At 41.5% G+C, this 17,822-nt stretch overlaps 1 protein-coding gene across 1 annotated transcript; it reads right to left on the bottom strand.

Moving 5' to 3' along the window:
* Window positions 1-9,807: 9,807 nt before the first annotated feature.
* LOC115111548 (transcription cofactor vestigial-like protein 4) lies at window positions 9,808-15,549 on the bottom strand. Its single transcript, XM_029637705.2, has 5 exons — window positions 15,334-15,549; window positions 13,206-13,329; window positions 12,844-13,084; window positions 11,007-11,094; window positions 9,808-10,889 (listed from the first exon to the last, which is right to left on the bottom strand). Exons 1-5 carry the CDS (start codon window positions 15,398-15,400, stop codon window positions 10,579-10,581), a joined length of 831 nt encoding a protein of 276 aa, XP_029493565.2. The 5' UTR covers window positions 15,401-15,549; the 3' UTR covers window positions 9,808-10,578.
* Window positions 15,550-17,822: the final 2,273 nt, after the last annotated feature.

The raw sequence follows: 17,822 nt of genomic DNA, 5'->3' as shown, positions 1-17,822 counted from the left end.
TGGCACTTTTTGCCAGTCCTGTCTGGTCCTGTGACGGTGGGTTTGTGTCCATAGGCGACGTTGTTGCCGGTGATGTTTGGTGATGACCTGCCTTACAGCAGGCCTACAAGCCCTCAGTCCAGCCTCTCCTATTGCGGACAGTCTGAGCACTGATGGATGGATTGTGCGTTCCTGGTTCCTGGTGTAGTTGTTGTTGCCATCCTGTACCTGTCCCAGAGGTGTGATGTTCGGATGTACCGATCCTGTGCAGGTGTTGTTACACATGGTCTGCCACTGCGAGGACGATCATCTGTCCGTCCTGTCTCCCTGTAGCGCTGTCTTAGGCGTCTCACAGTACGGACATTGGAATTATTGCCCTGGACACATCTGCAGTCCTCATGCCTCCTTGCAGCATGTCTAAGGCACGTTCACGCAGATGAGCAGGGACCCTGGGCATCTTTCTTTTGGTGTTTTTCAGAGTCAGTAGAAAGGCCTCTTTAGTGTCCTAAGTTTTTATAACTGTGACCTTAATTTTTAAATGTATTTTACCTTTGTTTAACCAGGTAGGCAAGTTGAGGACAAGTTCTCATTTACAACTGTGACCTGGCCAAGATAAAGCAAAGCAGTTCGACTGATACAACAACACAGATTTACACATGGAGTAAAACAAACATACAGTCAATAATACAGTACAAAAACAAGTCTACATACAATGTGAGAAAATTAGGTAAGATAATGGAGGTAAAGGCAATAAAAAGGCTACGGTGGCGAATTAAATACAATATAGCAATTAAAAACACTGGAATTGTAGATTTGCAGTAGGTGAATGTGCAAAGTAGAAATACTGGGGTGCCAGGGTGCAAAATAAATTAATACAGTAGGGGATGAGGTAATTGTCTGGGCTATTTATAGATGGGCTATGTACAGGTGCATTGATCTGTGAGCTGCTCTGACAGCTGGTGCTTAAAGCTGGTGAGGGAGATAAGTGTTTCCAGTTTCAGAGATTTTTGTAGTTCGTTCCAGTCATTGGCAGCAGAGAACTGGAAGGAGAGGCAGCCAAAGGAGGAATTGGCCCTGGGGGTGACCAGTGAAATACACCTGCTGGAGCGCGTGCTATGGGTGGGTGCTGCTATGGTGACTAGCGAGCTGAGATAAGGCGGGACTTTACCTAGCAGGGTCTTGTAGATGACCTGGAACCAGTGGGCTTGGCGACGAGTATGAAGCTAGGGCCAGCCAACGAGAGCATACAGGTCGCAGTGGTGGGTAGTATATGGGGCTTTGGTAACAAAACGGATGGCACTGTGATAGACTGCATCCAATTTGTTGAGTAGGGTGTTGGAGGCTATTTTGTAAATGACATCGCTGAAGTCGAGGATCGGTACGTTGGTCAGTTTTATGAGGGTATGTTTGGCAGAATGATTGAAGGATGCTTTGTTGCGAAATATTAAGCCAATTCTAGATTTAACTTTGGATTGGAGATGTTTGATGCGAGTCTGGAAGGAGAGTTTACAGGCTAACCAGAGTTATCGGATTCACATGGAATTGTTGTTCAATTTAAATGTTTGAATATGAAATGATTTGGGATGGGATGAAATGTGATTTTAGCTTCTATAATGTGAGAATTGAGTTTTCATAAGGTTAGGGCTCTGCTCAATCAGTGGCCCGCCCCTGTGAAGAGACACACCCTCCTCGCTCCACTATATAAAGCCTTGACAAAAATGTAACCTCCTGTTCCGAGGACGTGAGGACGACGGTCCGATGTCAGAATGGTTCAGATAATAACTACAGAATGAAGCCAACATCAGCGTGAGCCTTGGTTGCGAATGGTATGAACTTTGAACTCTTATTCACAACAGAAGTGATACCTCCTAGCCGTTGAGTTGGCAACAGCAGCTGCAAACTAGGGTTAGGAAGGAACAGACAGAGTATTCCTGTCTATCACACAACAACGTTACTACAACGTATCCAATTGACCACGGGGACATTCTTCAAAGGACAAAGGACTCGGTTTGGCAACACGGCCTTCCATCTACCACCAACCTACCGAAGCGCAGCTCAGAGTAAATATTTATTTAATTTTCCTTTTCCAAATGGGCGGTAATTTAGAATGCATAAGATACTGTATTTACGATAGCGCAGCTTCTTCCTTTGTTACTCAGTCTTCCCGCTCTTTCACTCAAACCCAGCCCCTTTTCTTTTGTGTAACAAGCTGTCATATCTGTTCCGCCCTCTAGGGACGTTTTCCTTTATGACGTAATTTGTACTCAAGTTATGATTAATTATGTGTATGTGTAATCCTGTGTGATTAGTTAGGTATTTAGTAAATAAATAATTAAACCCAATTTTGTGTTGCTGATTCAACTTGTTAGCCAGGGTTCGTGCAGATAACCAAGAATTTACAACTTTCAGATGAGACTGAATTAAGATGACGATTAATATGGACTACTATTGATGTAAAATATTACTAGGTCTTTACGAGTTTATTCGGAAGAGAACAGCTCTATAAATATTATTTTGTGGTGCTCTCTAGTTAATTACATTTACACGATTAGCTCAATCAGGTAATATTAATTACGGATCAATTATTTTATAGAATAGCATGTCGTATCACTTAATCCGGCATAGCCAAAGACACGACACTGGCTTAAATGCAACATCCTCTAAACATATGCTAAAAGAGTATACTAAAAGTACCTAAAAGAAAGATGTGCGATTTAGAGTCAACAGTGAAAAGATCTGAATGATCTTCTACATTTTGTCCAGTCTCTCTGCTGTTAGGCTTTCCGCATGTGTAAGACTTGTTTCAGTCTGTTTTCTTTTTGTCATTTGAGACACTTCAGCATCGCATAATGTTGCCTCTGTTATTCGTTACAACCCCAAATTCTTCATTTGGGAAAATGTGGGGTAAAACAGGAAGAGTGTCATTTGAAGCGTCTCACCCACACATATCTGCAGTTATCTATCTGGCTGTACAACTGCCTCATTACACTAGCTGGCACGGCATCCTCCAGATGTAAAAAATCAACAAAACAAAACACTTTTGTAAATCATCTCTAAACCAATGTTTTAATGTTTTATTGTATTAGCACATTAGTTCTTCATTCAGAACAAGTACTATAATGGCTGAGAATGTCCTACATTTTTCAGACAACTTACTGTATAATCAAATAATTACAGTAATGCATCTTTAATTAGTACTTCCAAACAAATAATTAGATGAATGTACATTTGTATGGCTTTAGTCAAGTTAGTGACATTGTTGTTGAAAAAACATAGCTGATATGGCTGTCCGCCATTGAGGTGTGAGAAATAACTTTGTGATAAGGGTAACTTTGTGTGAGAGAACCAAACCCCCAACATACTAAGCCTTTATTTTCCCAGGCTGGGGCTTTACAGTGACTATACAGGATGTACAGTAGAGCATTTTCCCACAGTAATCGTTAGTTGTGCGTGGTTTCTCATAGCGTGCTTTCTCATTTCTGTTTCGTATGATCATACATACACACAATTTGAAGTATGTACAATACTGCCAACCATTATTGGTTGAAGAGAATGGATCTTTCACAATGAACTCTACAAGCTGATGTTGAAATACTATACAAACTGCCTCCTCTTAAACACAGTTAGATCTTGTGCTTCATAACTAAGAAATATTTGTGGGAGAGATTGTGATGGAAACATTGTATTTGAGAATTCATTCATCATTTGCACACACTGCATATAGATTTTTTATATTGTGTTATTGACTGTACGTTTGTTTATGTGTAACTCTATGTTGTTGTTTGTGTCGCACTGCTTCGCTTTATCTTGGCCAGGTCGCAGTTGTAAATGACAACTTGTTCTCAACTGGCCTACCTGGTTATATAAAGGTGAAATACATAAAAAATGTCATTCAGAGAAGCCTACATAATAATGCAGATGTGGTTACAAGAAAGGTCTCGATATAACGATTGTATAAAACAGAAAAAAGTACATTTCAAAAGAAAATGTCAAATATTTGTATTGTCATTATGCTTTCCTAATTCCTTCCATAGTTGTATTGTGAATATGATGTTGAATAATGCCTGATAAACTTGACATTTTACACTCATTAATTATTATTGTCTATCTTCTTGGAAATGGGATAGTGCTTGCTTTAGAAACAAAGGAATGGGCCTTTCATGCTTACAAGGGATCAGACGCCAAATGCTTTACTAAACATTTCCTGAAGTAGCAAGGTCATGTGTCAAGTATTCCTTGATGCTTAATACTGTTACTAAACATTCTCTTCAATAGCATGGTCATGTGTCAAGTATTCCTTGATGCTTAATACTTTTACTAAACATTCTCTTCAATAGCAAGGTCATGTGTCAAGTATTTGTTGATGCTTAATAGTGCTGCATAAGTTCAAACAATAAATATAGTTAGAAGTCTGGATAAGGGATGCTAGGAGATATACTGCAAGAGGTTAACAGCTAGTTTGATTAGCTTTAACGGTTTGCATTTAGTTGTTATGAGAGCATGCTAAGATTGTATGGAAAGCACTTGTTTCAGATATTGCTACACAAATTCCCTTCAAGTCCTCTAGATGGCATTCATGTCTCCCTACGGGGGTCAGCTCCCACTAAGCCCAAGCAAAGCTCTTCTCTGTCCTGGCACCCAAATGGTGGAACGAGAGTTCCTGGCCCACTTCCAAAAACTTTGGAAACCCTACCTCTTCACAGAGTATCGTAAAGGCCTAGTGCAGTCAAAATTCTGTTTTCAATACTGAAAAAAAATACAAATGTAACATGTAAAGTCTTGGCCCCATGTTTCATGAGCTGAAATAAAAGATCCCAGAAATGTTTACATCCCTATTAGTGAGCATTTCTCCTTTACCAAGGTAATCCGTCCACCTGACAGGTGTGGCATATCAAGAAGCTGATTAAACAGCAGGATCATCACACAGGTGCACCTTGTGCTGGGGACAATAAATGGCCACTCTAAAATGTGCATGTTTTGTCACACAACATGTGTAACGGCATTCTTTGTTTGTAGAAAGAGAGTCGGACCGAAATGCAGCGTAGTGGTTACTCATGACTTTAATGAACAAAGTGACACATGAAATAACTTATAAATACAAAACAACAAACGGAATGAAACCTAATTACAGCCTATCTGGTGAAACTACACAGAGACAGGAACAATCACCCACGAAATACACAGTGAACCCAGGCTACCTAAATACGGTTCCCAATCCGAGACAACGAGAATCACCTGACTCTGATTGAGAACCGCCTCAGGCAGCCAAGCCTATACAACACCCCTACTCAGCCGCGATCCCAAATACTACAAACCCCACTACGAACCACAACATATAAACCCATGTCACACCCTGGCCTGACCAAACATATAACGAAAACACAATACAATGACCAAAGCGTGACAACATGATGCCACAGATGTTCTCAAGTTTTAAGGGAGCGTGCAATTGGCATGCTGACTGCAGGGATGTCCACATGAGCTGTTGCCAGAGAATTTAATGTTCATTTCTCAACCATAAGCTGCCTCCAAGGTCATTTTAGAGAATTTGGCAGTACGTCCAACTGGCCTTACAACTGCAGACCATGTGTAACCACGCCAGCCCAGGCCAGCCCTGTCTGAAACCATCTCAGGGAAGCTCATCTGTTTTACATTGTGACGGTATTTTTAATTTTTTTTATCCTTTATTTAACTAGGCAGGTCAGTTAAGAACAAATTCTTATTTACAATGACAGCTTACTCCAGCCAAACCTGGACGACACTGGGCCAATTGTGCTCTGTCCTATGTGTCTCCCAATCACAGCCGGATGTGATAGTCCCTGGTTCGAATCCAAGCTGTGAGGTGACACCTCTTGCATTGAGATGCAGTGCCTTAGACCGCTGCACCACTCGGGAGCTCAAGCATAAGGGCAGGCGTAAGCTACAGACAACGAAAACAATTGCATTTTATCGATGGTATTTGAATGCACAGAGACACCGTGACGAGATCCTGAGGCGCATTGTCTTGCCATTCATCCGCCGCCGTCACCTCATGGTTCAGCATGATAATGCACGGCCCATGTCGCAAGGATCTGTACACAATTCCTGAAAGCTGAAAGTGTCCCAGTTGACCTGTATACTCACCATACATGTCACACATTAAGCATGTTTGTGATGTTCTGGATCGACGTGTATGACAGAGTTCCCGTTCCCGCCAATATCCAGCAACTTTCGCACAGCCATTGAAGATGAGTGGGACAACATTCAATAGACCACAATCAACAGCCTGATCAACTCTATGTGAAGGACATGTGTTGCGCTGCATGAGGAAAACGGTGGTCACACCCAGTGGCAATTTTAGCATGTAAATCTTGGTGGGGCAAACTCCCCTCAAATTGCATGCCAGCAAAGCCACTACACAACACAACACTAAACAATACATAAATTGCACTATAACGGCGACAAGTGGTGCCCACAAACTATTTGGGCCTACATAAACATGTCCCAACAGCAGAGCTTTCTATCCAGCAAAATGTAGTGAATCCTTACCACCGCTACACCTGGCTATCAGCGGAGCCTTGTCTGGCAGCGAAACAATTCATTCAGCCTCGTTTACTACCTTTTTATAAAACATAGCTGATATGGCTCTCTGGCATATTACATATGCAGCAGCATATATGACATTTTTGGACTCACCTTGTGCATGGTGGTCCCTCGTTGGCAAATTTTGTCATCAAAGAAAAAGATTTGAAGTTGGAAGACCGTTCAAAACATATTTTCCAAAGTCTGACTTCCCAGTGTCAATGCTTGCGTTTAGCTGCTGTCACCGATTCCTTCCAAACAACTCATTTTTGTATTTGCCATCTCCAACTGGTTGTGTAATGTTTATGTCCAATGGCCGATGAGCACTGATACCTTTTATCTATAATTTATCTTCATGATTTATTTTCATATGACAAGGATTAAAAAGGATTTGCCAGTAGATTGTCTACTTGATTTATGATGATGACTGCTAGCTAAGATTTTGAAAGTAAAATGTTGACATGATCAGTCCAATCAAGACTAATGTAGATATAACGTGATTTGACGTCAATTTATTTGTGGCCAGTGACCTTGAGCCTTCTTGGTTGGGTACTTCTAATGTAACTCCATGGCAGCACCCAAAGGGCTCACATTCTTGATGTCTACTCTTACTAAAAGCGGGTGATGTAGTGTCCCCATGAGTGACAGAACACTGAGCCAATCACAGTGCAATGCTGAGCAAATAATGGTTTTCTGCTGGCCTGCCTCACCACAGAAAGCACTGAGCTATGCAGAGCAGACCTGCTTTGTGGGCCTCAGCCCCACCTGCCCTGAATGACAGGTCGCCACAGGTCACACCAGATACTGACTGGTTTTCTAATCCATGCCCTTACCTTTTTCTTAAGGTATCTGTGACCAACAGATGCATATCTGTATTCCCAGTCATGTGAAATCCATAGATTAGGGCCTAATGGCTTTATTTCAATTGACTGATTTCCTTATATGAACTGTAACTCAGTAAAATCTTTGAAATTGTTGCATGTTGCGTTTATATTTTTGTTCAGTGTATATATTGTACATCAAATCAAATGTATTTATATAGCCCTTCTTACATCAGCTGATATCTCAAAGTGCTGTACAGAAACCCAGCCTAAAACACCAAACAGCAAGCAATGCAGGTGCAGAAGCACGGTGGCTAGGAAAAACTCCCTAGAAAGGCCAAAACCTAGGGAGGAACCAGACTATGAGGGGTGGCCAGTCCTCTTCTGGCTGTGCCGGGTGGAGATTATAACAGAATGGCCAAGATGTTCAAATGTTCATAAATGACCAGCATGGTCAAATAATAATAATCACAGTAGTTGTCGAGGGTGCAACAAGTCAGCACCTCAGGAGTAAATGTCAGTTGGCTTTTCATAGCCGATCATTAAGAGTATCTCTACCGCTCCTGCTGTCTCTAGAGAGTTGAAAACAGCAGGTCTGGGACAGGTAGCACGTCCCAACAGCGGATGAAACTAACACTCTTACACAGAACCTTCTAATTAGGGATGTGCCGTTTGCGAACTTGAACGACTCTTTTTTTCTGGTTGCCTCAAGACGCCTGCAATTGCGTTACAACATCCAAACTGGCCTCCGACCGCATAAATTGGCTTTTAATACGCGCTCCTCCAGCTCAACGGGGATGTGCTCCGACTAACAACTGTCTATCATGTGCGCGAGGGAAAATAGATCACGCTGCAGTCAGTATAGAGAAGAAAAATACATGTTTATAACTGATAATTGATCACATGGTGCAAAATGAATACAATTAATTGAAATATTGAATGTTATGCGTGCTCTGGCTATTACGGACTCAAATTAACGAAATTATTCGAACGATTCGTTATTTTGACTGAATGACTCGAAAATATCTAAGTCAGTAAAAAGAGCCGAACTTTCCATCACTATGCACGGGCCAGAGTTTCGGCATTTCGCGGTGACATCACCGTGCGGTAAATTTGCAAATAGACCAATAAGATAGAGAATTCCAAACCTTTATGCAAATAACAGCTAGTTTTCAGTTGTACACTCTCCACTCAGACCACTCTCAAACAGTCCTAGTAAAAATTCTTGCTTGAGAAATACTTTTTTGCAAAAAATCAATTTTTGCCAATTCTATTGTAATTGCATGATTTTATATTGATATAAACACTTTGGTGCAGAATAAAAGCAGATCAGAGCAACTCCTGATTCTAGTCAGTTCAAAGTTCACAGTTCAAAGGCTTCATTTCTGGAAAATGATTCAGAGCATCATATCATTTCATTTGTTAGACAAGATAGAACATGCAAATAAGCAACTGAAGAAAATATATATTAGCCTTTCCTACCCCATTTCCCTCCCTCCTCTACCTCCCTCCCTCACTTTCTCCATTCCCTTGCCAAACAGGATCTGTAGGATCTTTGTGAATAATTTTCTCAGGAGACAGGAATGCTTGAACATAAGCCTGCTGGGACATGCTCCTGACATTCCCAAAATCTCCCAGAAAAAAGCCCCTATTGAGGACGAGTATTCACCTTTCTTTAGTTTTAAACCCAGGAGGAATAGGGATTCAAACCCCTCTAAATGCTGCCATGACTCAATCACCAAAAGGTATATAAACATCTCCCTTTCCGCAAAGAATCAAGTGCTGAATGCCATAATGCTTCCATCTTGTGACGTGGTGTACATGCACACTATAAAGGATGTACCCCAGACACAGTGACTCACCACTGAAATTAAGCTGTCTGGAACGCTACCTTGAATGTCTACAGGAGTAGTATTCACATGAGAATCTGACTTCTTTACTGAGACGTGGAAGTGACACATAACCAACCTTTCTGACCTTTTTAAAATATTTTTATTTATTTAATTTGACCCCTTTATCTCCCCAAATTCATGGTACCCAATTGTTATTAGCTACTATCTTGTCTCATCGCTACAACTCCCGTACGGGCTCGGGAGAGACGAAGGTTGAAAGTCATGCGTCCTCCGATACACAACTCAACCAAGCCGCACTGCTTCTTAACACAGCGCGCATCCAACCTGGAAGCCAGCCGCACCAATGTGTCGGAGGAAACACCGAGCACCTGGCAACCTTGGTTAGCGCGTCCTGCGCCACAGGAGTCGCTGGTGCGCGATGAGACAAGGATATCCCTACTGGCCAAACCCTCCCTAACCCGGACGATGCTAGGCCAATTGTGCGTCGCCCCACGGACCTTTCTGACCTTGTCTTCTTTAATGTAAGGTCATAAATCATACCATTATTTGTAATTGTAAGTCAGTGGTACTTGCATATTTAAAAAAAAAGTATGGACAACAATCACAGTCATAGGCTCCAGGGAATTTATATAATGCATTTTATCAGTGTTCAAAGCACTCCATATTTTTCAAAGTACATCATATAAAAATTGCACACTCAAAATGTTTTCGTAAATCACCAGGTTGCTTTTCATACAAGACTATTGTTAATTTAAGTTAAGTATATTTTATTTAATAAAGCCTCAACTTGTAATATCCAGTCACAAATAGGTTTTTCTTTTTGAGTTGTCCTTTTTAAATTGATTTTATACAAAAACACGAAGTTACTGTATTGAACAGGTTTGGTAAACAAATTTGTACAGTAGATTAGCACAGTAGTTTAGTATGAGAAAATAGGATCTAGGATCGTTAAAAGCATACAGTATAAATACACAATCATGAAAGTTGTGGCATCTTCACCGCATGAAATATGACACATTTACTGAAATATAATGGCCATCTATTTCAGAGATAGATATGCTATTAAAAAGTCTGGGACAGAAATTAAGAGAAATAAAGACATCTCATCACTGTAACATTTGCTTGTCCCATGATATTAGACCAATAAACCCCCTTTCCACAAACAGGGCATAGACTCATAGAGATGCTCTCAATGGTTCAACCATAGAGTAGGTAAGTATTCCTGCATTCCTGTTCTCTAGTCTACCCTTGCTCAATAACTGTTTCCTTTGTGCTTTCATTCGTTGAAAAGCATGGACCTGCTGTTGTATTGCATAAAAAACTACTCAAAGTTAATTCTTTCTTCAGGAAAGGTCTCTGTAGTTTTATTTGACTGACCAGAAGCTGGAGGTGGGAGTAGTGGTACTTGGAGACTCTTTGGGAGCTTGGCTTGGGCTGTGGCTGTAGCTGGGGGAGTGAGTGACATTTGGGCTGCTGGATGGTGAGGATGTAGACGAGGAGCACGAGGAGGATTTAGATTTGATCTCAAGCCACTTCCCTCCCAAGGCTTTGGCAAAGTGATCATCCACAGAGACGCTGATGGAGAGCTGGCGGGAGCTGGCCCTTTGGTAGTCCATCCCCAGGCTTCTCTTGAAATGCTCCTCCACCACATGGTCATAGCTGTGCTTATATAGCACTGCAATGGAGAGAATACCAAACAAAGGTCAGAGGCATAATTCTTAACAAGTCTGCAATACAACAACAGCATTGTAGCACTACAGTTTTTATTGAGATAAAGGAGAATGATACTGACCTGTGGAGGAGTGGCTGCTGCTGCGGAACTCAGATCTGCAGGTGGGCTTTCTTGTAGAGGAGACACAGGTGATCACAGAAGGACGCATCTGAAAGAGGCAAAACAATTACATTTTAAAAAGTGTTTAAACATTATAAGATTCCGTACAGAACAATGTTACCGAAAACCTAATTCCCCCCCAGAACAATAGGATGAACATGTCAATGTAAACATAGCACATTAAGCCATCACTAACTTTTTGTTGAAGGCTCAGTATGACTTTAGGATAGAACATTTATTTGGTTATAGGATGGGGCCTGAAAGCTGTTCACCCTCATCAGGTTGGCACAAACAGGTCAAAGAAAGAGATGTCTGTTTAGTCATGTTGAGGACATTCCTCCCACCATTGCTCACATTTTCTCCCCGAATCCGGCTGGATTGCATATCTTGGACAAGCAGGAGCCTGTAAAGGCTCTTGGGAATATAATGTGCCTGAGCGTTTATAATCACTACAGAGATCGCGGAGATACACTATATATACAAAAGTACGTGGACACACCTTCAAATGAGTGGATTTGACTATTTTAGCCACGCACGTAGCTGACAGGTGTATAAAATCGAACACATAGCCATGCAATCTCCATAGACATACATTGGCAGTAGAATGGCCTTACTGATGAGCTCAGTGACTTTCAACGTGGCACCTTCATAGGATGCCATCTTTCCAACAAGTCAGTTAGTCTAATGTCTGCCCTGCTAGACAGCTGCCTTGGTCCACTGTAAGTGCTGTTATTGTGAAGTGGGAATGTCTAGGAGCAACAATGGCTCAGCCGTGAAATGGTAGGCCACACAAGCTCACAGAATGGGACTGCCAGGTGCTGAAGTGCGTACCATGTAAAAAAGCATCTGCCCTCGGTTGCAACACTCACTACTGAATTCCAAACTGCCTCTGGAAGCACAATAACTGTTCATCGGGAGCTTAATGAACTGGGTTTCCATGGCCGAGCAAGCCTAAGATCACCATCCTATGTGCAATGTCAAGCTTCGGCTGGAGTAGTGAAAAGCTTGCTGCCATTGGACTCTGGAGCAGTGGAAACATGTTCTCTAGAGTGATGAATCACGCTTCACCATCTGGCAGTCTGATGGCCAAATCTGGGTTTGGAGGATGCCAAGAGAACACTACCTGCCAACGGTAAAGTTTGGTGGAGGAGGATGGTCTGGGGCTGTTTTTCATGGTTTGGGCTAGGCCACTTAATTGCAGTGAAGGAAAATGTTTACGCTACAGCATACAATTACATTCTAGACGATTCTGTGCTTCCAACTTTGTGGCAACAGTTTGGGGAAGGCCCTTTCCTGTTTCAGCATGACAAGGTCCCCTTGCACAACGCAGGGTCCATACAGAAATGGTTTGTTGAGATCGGTGTGGAAGAACTTGACTGGCCTGCACAGAGCCCTTACCTCAACACCATCAAACACCTTTGGGATGAATTGTAACGCCGACTGCAAGCCAGGCCTAATCGCCCAACCTTAATGCCCGACCTCACTAATGATCTTGTGGCCGAATGGAAGCAAGTCCCCGCAGCAATGTTCCAACATCTAGTGAAACACCTTCCCAGAAGAGTGGAGGCTGTTATAGAAGCAAAGGGGGGGCTAACTCCATATTAATGCCCATGATTTTGGAATGAGATGTTCGACAGGTATCCACTTACTTTTGGTCATGTAGTGTACGTAGGCTCTGACTGCCTAGGGCTACACTGAGAGATTACTGAGGCACTCATGACTGAGACAAACCAGAAAACCCATCCTTCATGTTGTTAGCACCTGGACCCACTATTATAATTGCTCCTCTTGAAATTACCTGTATCTGATTGGTGGATGTAGTGCTTTTGGTTTTCTTCTCTGTCCTCTCAGGCTCTTTCCTTGGTTTCTTAATTAGGTCCAGTGGTTCATCCATAGGTGGTGTGGGATACACATGATGGGGAAGATGACCTGTGGGGCTGGGGGTTGGGCTCCAGGAGGATGTGGGGCTCTGGGGAACACTAAACACAGCTGGCCTCTGAGCACTTCTCATGTTGCTTTTGCTCTGTGCTCTCTCTCGCCTGAAACACAAAATCACATGCTGAAACATGGAATCACACACTGGACATGGCATTATGAAACCAATGGTTGTCAATTATGAAGTTATAGAGGGGGATTAAGGCATGTGCAGGTTTCACAAACCTTTCTTCCAATGTTAGGCCACGCTCAGAGCTGTGTTTGCGCTTGACTGGATGCACTGGTGGTACTCGAACTCTCTCATTTGTCATATGCCTGTATCTATCTTCACTTCTTAGGTTGGGCTGACCTACAAGAAGAAAGATCAGGCACACATAAAGCTAATGGTTACTATTTGAAATAATATACACTATACTTATTGGCAAAGATATAGGCACAGATAAGGATGGCTTACACCTAACTAACCAGTCATTAGGTGTGGCAATGAGTAAATAGGTGATGGGTTGTTTTGATCCGTGGAACTGTGACATAGGGTTCATCACCTGTATGAGTAGTTTGTGGCCGTGGGAAAGCTTTCATGCCACCGTTAATTGTAAACTCTGTTAAGCTGTGGAACTAGACATACCAGATTGGTGAGTGTTACAAATCTTCTTGATTCAATGTTAACTGTAAATGTTGTATTTCAACATACAGTGATGATGACACCTATCTTATTTACATATCTAAGAGAGTAAGATTAGTTTATATTCAAAATGTGGATTGAGCTGGACAAACTTAAGATAACTAATGTCTCACAACCATCATTACAATACACACATCACACAGAAGCATTCTCTTCATTGTGAGAAACTAACAGAAACATCAACAGGTGCCAACATCCTTTGTGTTATTTACATTACATTTTAGTCATTTAGCAGACACTCTTATCCAGATCGACTTACAGTTAGTGCATTCATCTTAAGATAGCTAGGTGGGACAACCACATATCACACTCATAGTAAGTACATTTTTCCTCAATAAAGTAGCTATCAGAGCTAGTAAGGGGGGGAAATGCGGAGGAGGTGAGGAGCAGGTGCAAGGTGGGTGCTGTGGGATTATTTAAGATACTATTTGAAGAGGAAGGGTCCAGATGTTTTCTAAAGATGGGCTGTCCTAGGTAGGTTCAGATGGAAGCTGGTTTCACCTTTGGGTTGCCATGAGAGAGAAGAGCTTGGACTGGGCTGAGCAGGAGCTTCCCTCCCGTAGAGGTGGGAGGGCCAAGAGACCAGAGGTGGCCGAATGTGACGTTTACCAACGTCAGTACACTGGCATTTGTTTTTTATAAAGCTGACACCAGTCCTCTTCACACCTCACATTATGTTGTTTCTTTAAAGCTAAATTCCTTGAACTATATTCAAATTGGCATTGTCAATATACCAAAAGAAATGCACCACATTAGCATGCAATGCTCCACTACCACATTGAGATACAATGCTGAATGATTAGGTCATGTTAGTACTGTACATGAATGGTCCCCTTAATCTCAAATACTCCTCCTATCCACAATCGTCAGTCCAATCCACATCTCAAACAGTCATGTCCCTCAACCCCAACCTCTCACCTATGAGCTCCCATTCTGTCCCTCAGACAGCATAGTGTCACATTGGATGCCCGTGGAGGGTGACTGGGAGAAAACCACACCTTGCCTGACTGACGTTATGATGCCTGAGGCATGGTTATTTGTTATTTGTTATTTGTATCAGTAGAGGAAACAAGAGGGCAGTACCTTCAGATCCTCTCCATCTGCCACAGTGATTCCCATCATCTGACATAAACCTATCTGAAGTAATGCTTGAGAGCAAGACATTTAGAAGCAAGTTGACATTTTACCAATGGAGGGACTAATTTATAGTTGCTAACTATCCTTAAATGTTGTTATAGCCTTAAGTGGATATAGTCAGGCATTATTGTCACATTTGTCAACGTTATCTTAAACTCAACCCCCTCCCCAAAAAAGTTAAAAGTACAAATATGTATTGGTTTCTCAAATGAGATTGTTAAACTTGCTGGATTACATATTGTTTTTATACAATTCAAACAGTTAGCTAAAATGTACTCAATGACATTTACTCAGACTTAGTAAAAGTTATTTTATAATGACCCTAAACATTTGCATTTCTAATGACTTTAGTTGAACTAGCTAAGCTAATTACGAAGTAATAATGATCTAATAACAACTGTGTCATCATACATGATAACAATCCATGTTGCAGCAATAAATACTACTATTTAAAGTAGCAGGGATCACAACAGCACAATTCTATTTTGTGAAACAATAGTAGGCCTATAAGAAAATAAATAAAATATATATTACCTTCCAAGATGTAGACTTTGAAGCCACTGCTCATCCGAGTTATGTATTGCAAGTTTGCAACAGCCATGTTTCCTTGTCTTCGTCTGTGAATAAAGCAAACTGCAGAGGACCACCTTGACTGTTCGAGCTAAAAGGACACAATGAGCCTAAATTCTGGTTGGAAATGGAAAGTCAACGAGATGCAGAGCTTGATCTCGGCCAGGTAACGTATCAGGAGGCTGCGCAGAGCTGCTGTGTATTCCAGGAAACCCTATTGCTGCAATGTCATTGGTCGCTCTCAAGCCAATCACAACCTCATCGCTTTTAGATGTTTATGTTATTGTTGCAGGAAGAGTGGGTTCACAGGTAGATACTTCAAATAGGAAAAATTATATTAAACTGTTCACTGACTCTCCCTGCACCACCCAACCATACGTTTACCTCACTTTCAGGCATAAACAGGAATGTAACATAGATTACTTTACATTCAATTCAACGGAGACTCAAAACAAGAAAACACTGATAATGTCACAAAGCACTTTTTTTCCATGTTTTGTACCTCTCCCAGAATCCACTGGGAACTTCAGGTGTATCTGTTGTCTCAACTCTGGAAGTCAGCACCTGTCCTCTGCCCTTCCCTCACTCCTAATCTACAATCTCACCAAACTGCATTTCTTCGAGTGTTTAGCCCACCAGAGCTCCAGTCATTCCACTGACCTGCCCATACATGCACACAGCTGTACTGTGAGCCAGCCTAACCATTAATGAAAAGGCTATTGTTGATGGCCAGACAAAGGCCCCTAAATACTGGAAAAACTTCTGCACTGAGAAACAATCTTGTCTGAGCATGCTGAAGAGTCTGGACACACATGAGCATACTCTCAGCACACAAGTGACCACAACAACACTCAGGACCTGACACATTTACAGGCACTTATAAAATACATAAAAATTACAACATTTAGAATGTGTGGTGACTGATATGCTTTTGAAGGACTAGAGGGACTTATCTATAGTTGCTGACTTTCTTAAAAATGTGGTTATAGCCTACTTATGTTCCTTTTGTAACATGATTAAAGGGTAAAATAAATTATTTAAATATCTTATCTGGCTTATGTTTTAAGAATGCCCTCTGGAGTTATTGATAGGCCTATATTCTGTTGTATATACCTGTTGTATAAATATATATATATATATATATATATATATATATATATATATATGTGTGTGTGTGACCCAGCTCTGTGAAAGCCTCAACAAATATGGAGACTACTGTCAAAATAGGATAGGTGCCGCTTTGAAGCAAGTCAAGCTCAACAGTGACCCCTTGGGGCACACACTGGCATTTCTAACATTTTATTCTTTGAATTTAGTTGATTATGACTTATCTAAACTTCATGAATAGGGGAGAGTGGGGTAATTTGAGCCAAAAGGGTAAGTTGAGCCAACGTCGTTTCTGGGAAACCATACACACAATTAATCATTTGACAAAATATTTAGGAAGAGGTTATAATTTCATGGAGTCTGTGAAGGAAGAAAAAAATCAAATGATTTTCACAAAGTCTAATTTATTTATTTTCATGATGCTTGTATCTAAACCAAAGTCGATAATTTTAAGATTGTTCTAAACAATCAGTTGGGTTATTTATAAGCTTCAATATGAGGTCCTAAACCTAGCCTGAAAGTGCATCCTTATATGTTATGCAGGTGAGTGAGGACCCAAAAGCGATTTAACAGAAACAGAGTCTTTTAATGTCCAAACAGGGAAAACATAAATCCTCAATCTTTACAGGAGATGTCCAAACAGGGAAAACATAAATCCTCTATCTTTACAGGAGAGTCCCCCTTCTAGTAGTAGAGGAGAATAGCAGGGCTAGCGGCAACAGACTGCTGGTCCCTCCGGGTAGGCGCGGGCCGTAGAGGACAGAGACACCTGCTCACACGCAGCATCTGATGAAGAGGCAGATTACGACAGGACGGGACAAGGGCAAAGCAAACAAGAATCCGACAAGGACAGAAGCAGAAATAGAGACTTAATCAGAGGGCAAAAGAGGGGACAGGTGTGAGAGAGTAAACGAGGTCGTTAGGAGAATGAGGAACAGCTGGGAGCAGGAACGGAACGATAGAGAGAGAGATAGAGAGAGAGAAAGTAACCTAATACGACCAGCAGGGGGAAACGAAGAGAAGAGAAAGCACAGGGACAAGACATAACATGACAATACATGACATTATAGCTGTGTGGGCCAATATAGTCAAAATCTTTGCCTTGGGGTAAGTTGAGCCAATGGTTGAGCCAATGGAAAGTTTAGCAAATTGTGTATATGCAAGGAATTATTGCTGGGATATGCAGTAACAACAGGGCCTGGCCTTTTAAAAGTGTTTAAAAGGAACAGTGTTTGTTAGGTGTTTGAGCCTGTGTTAAAATATGCTTAAAATTATGAAAAACAAAAAAATGATTGTGATTGTATTGAATTGTGTTTGATAGACATGGTTTAAAAAAGGAAGTGGTA

This window comes from Oncorhynchus nerka, linkage group LG27 (genome assembly GCF_034236695.1).
Source record: "Oncorhynchus nerka isolate Pitt River linkage group LG27, Oner_Uvic_2.0, whole genome shotgun sequence".
Lineage (NCBI taxonomy): Eukaryota > Metazoa > Chordata > Actinopteri > Salmoniformes > Salmonidae > Oncorhynchus > Oncorhynchus nerka.
The sequence above is the reverse complement of the archived record's forward strand: the minus strand, read 5'-3'. Positions and strand labels throughout refer to the sequence as shown.

What these genes read in the sequence shown, in the direction of transcription:
- LOC115111548 (XM_029637705.2), bottom strand. Translation starts at nt 15,400, where the DNA reads ATGGCTGTTGCAAACTTGCAATACATAACTCGGATGAGCAGTGGCTTC. An exon ending in CAAAGTCTACATCTTGGAAG is followed by an intron (nt 13,330 to 15,333) that starts GTAATATATATT and finishes TTCTTCTTGTAG; the next exon opens with GTCAGCCCAACCTAAGAAGT. An exon ending in CAGCAGCCACTCCTCCACAG is followed by an intron (nt 10,890 to 11,006) that starts GTCAGTATCATT and finishes TCTCCATTGCAG; the next exon opens with TGCTATATAAGCACAGCTAT.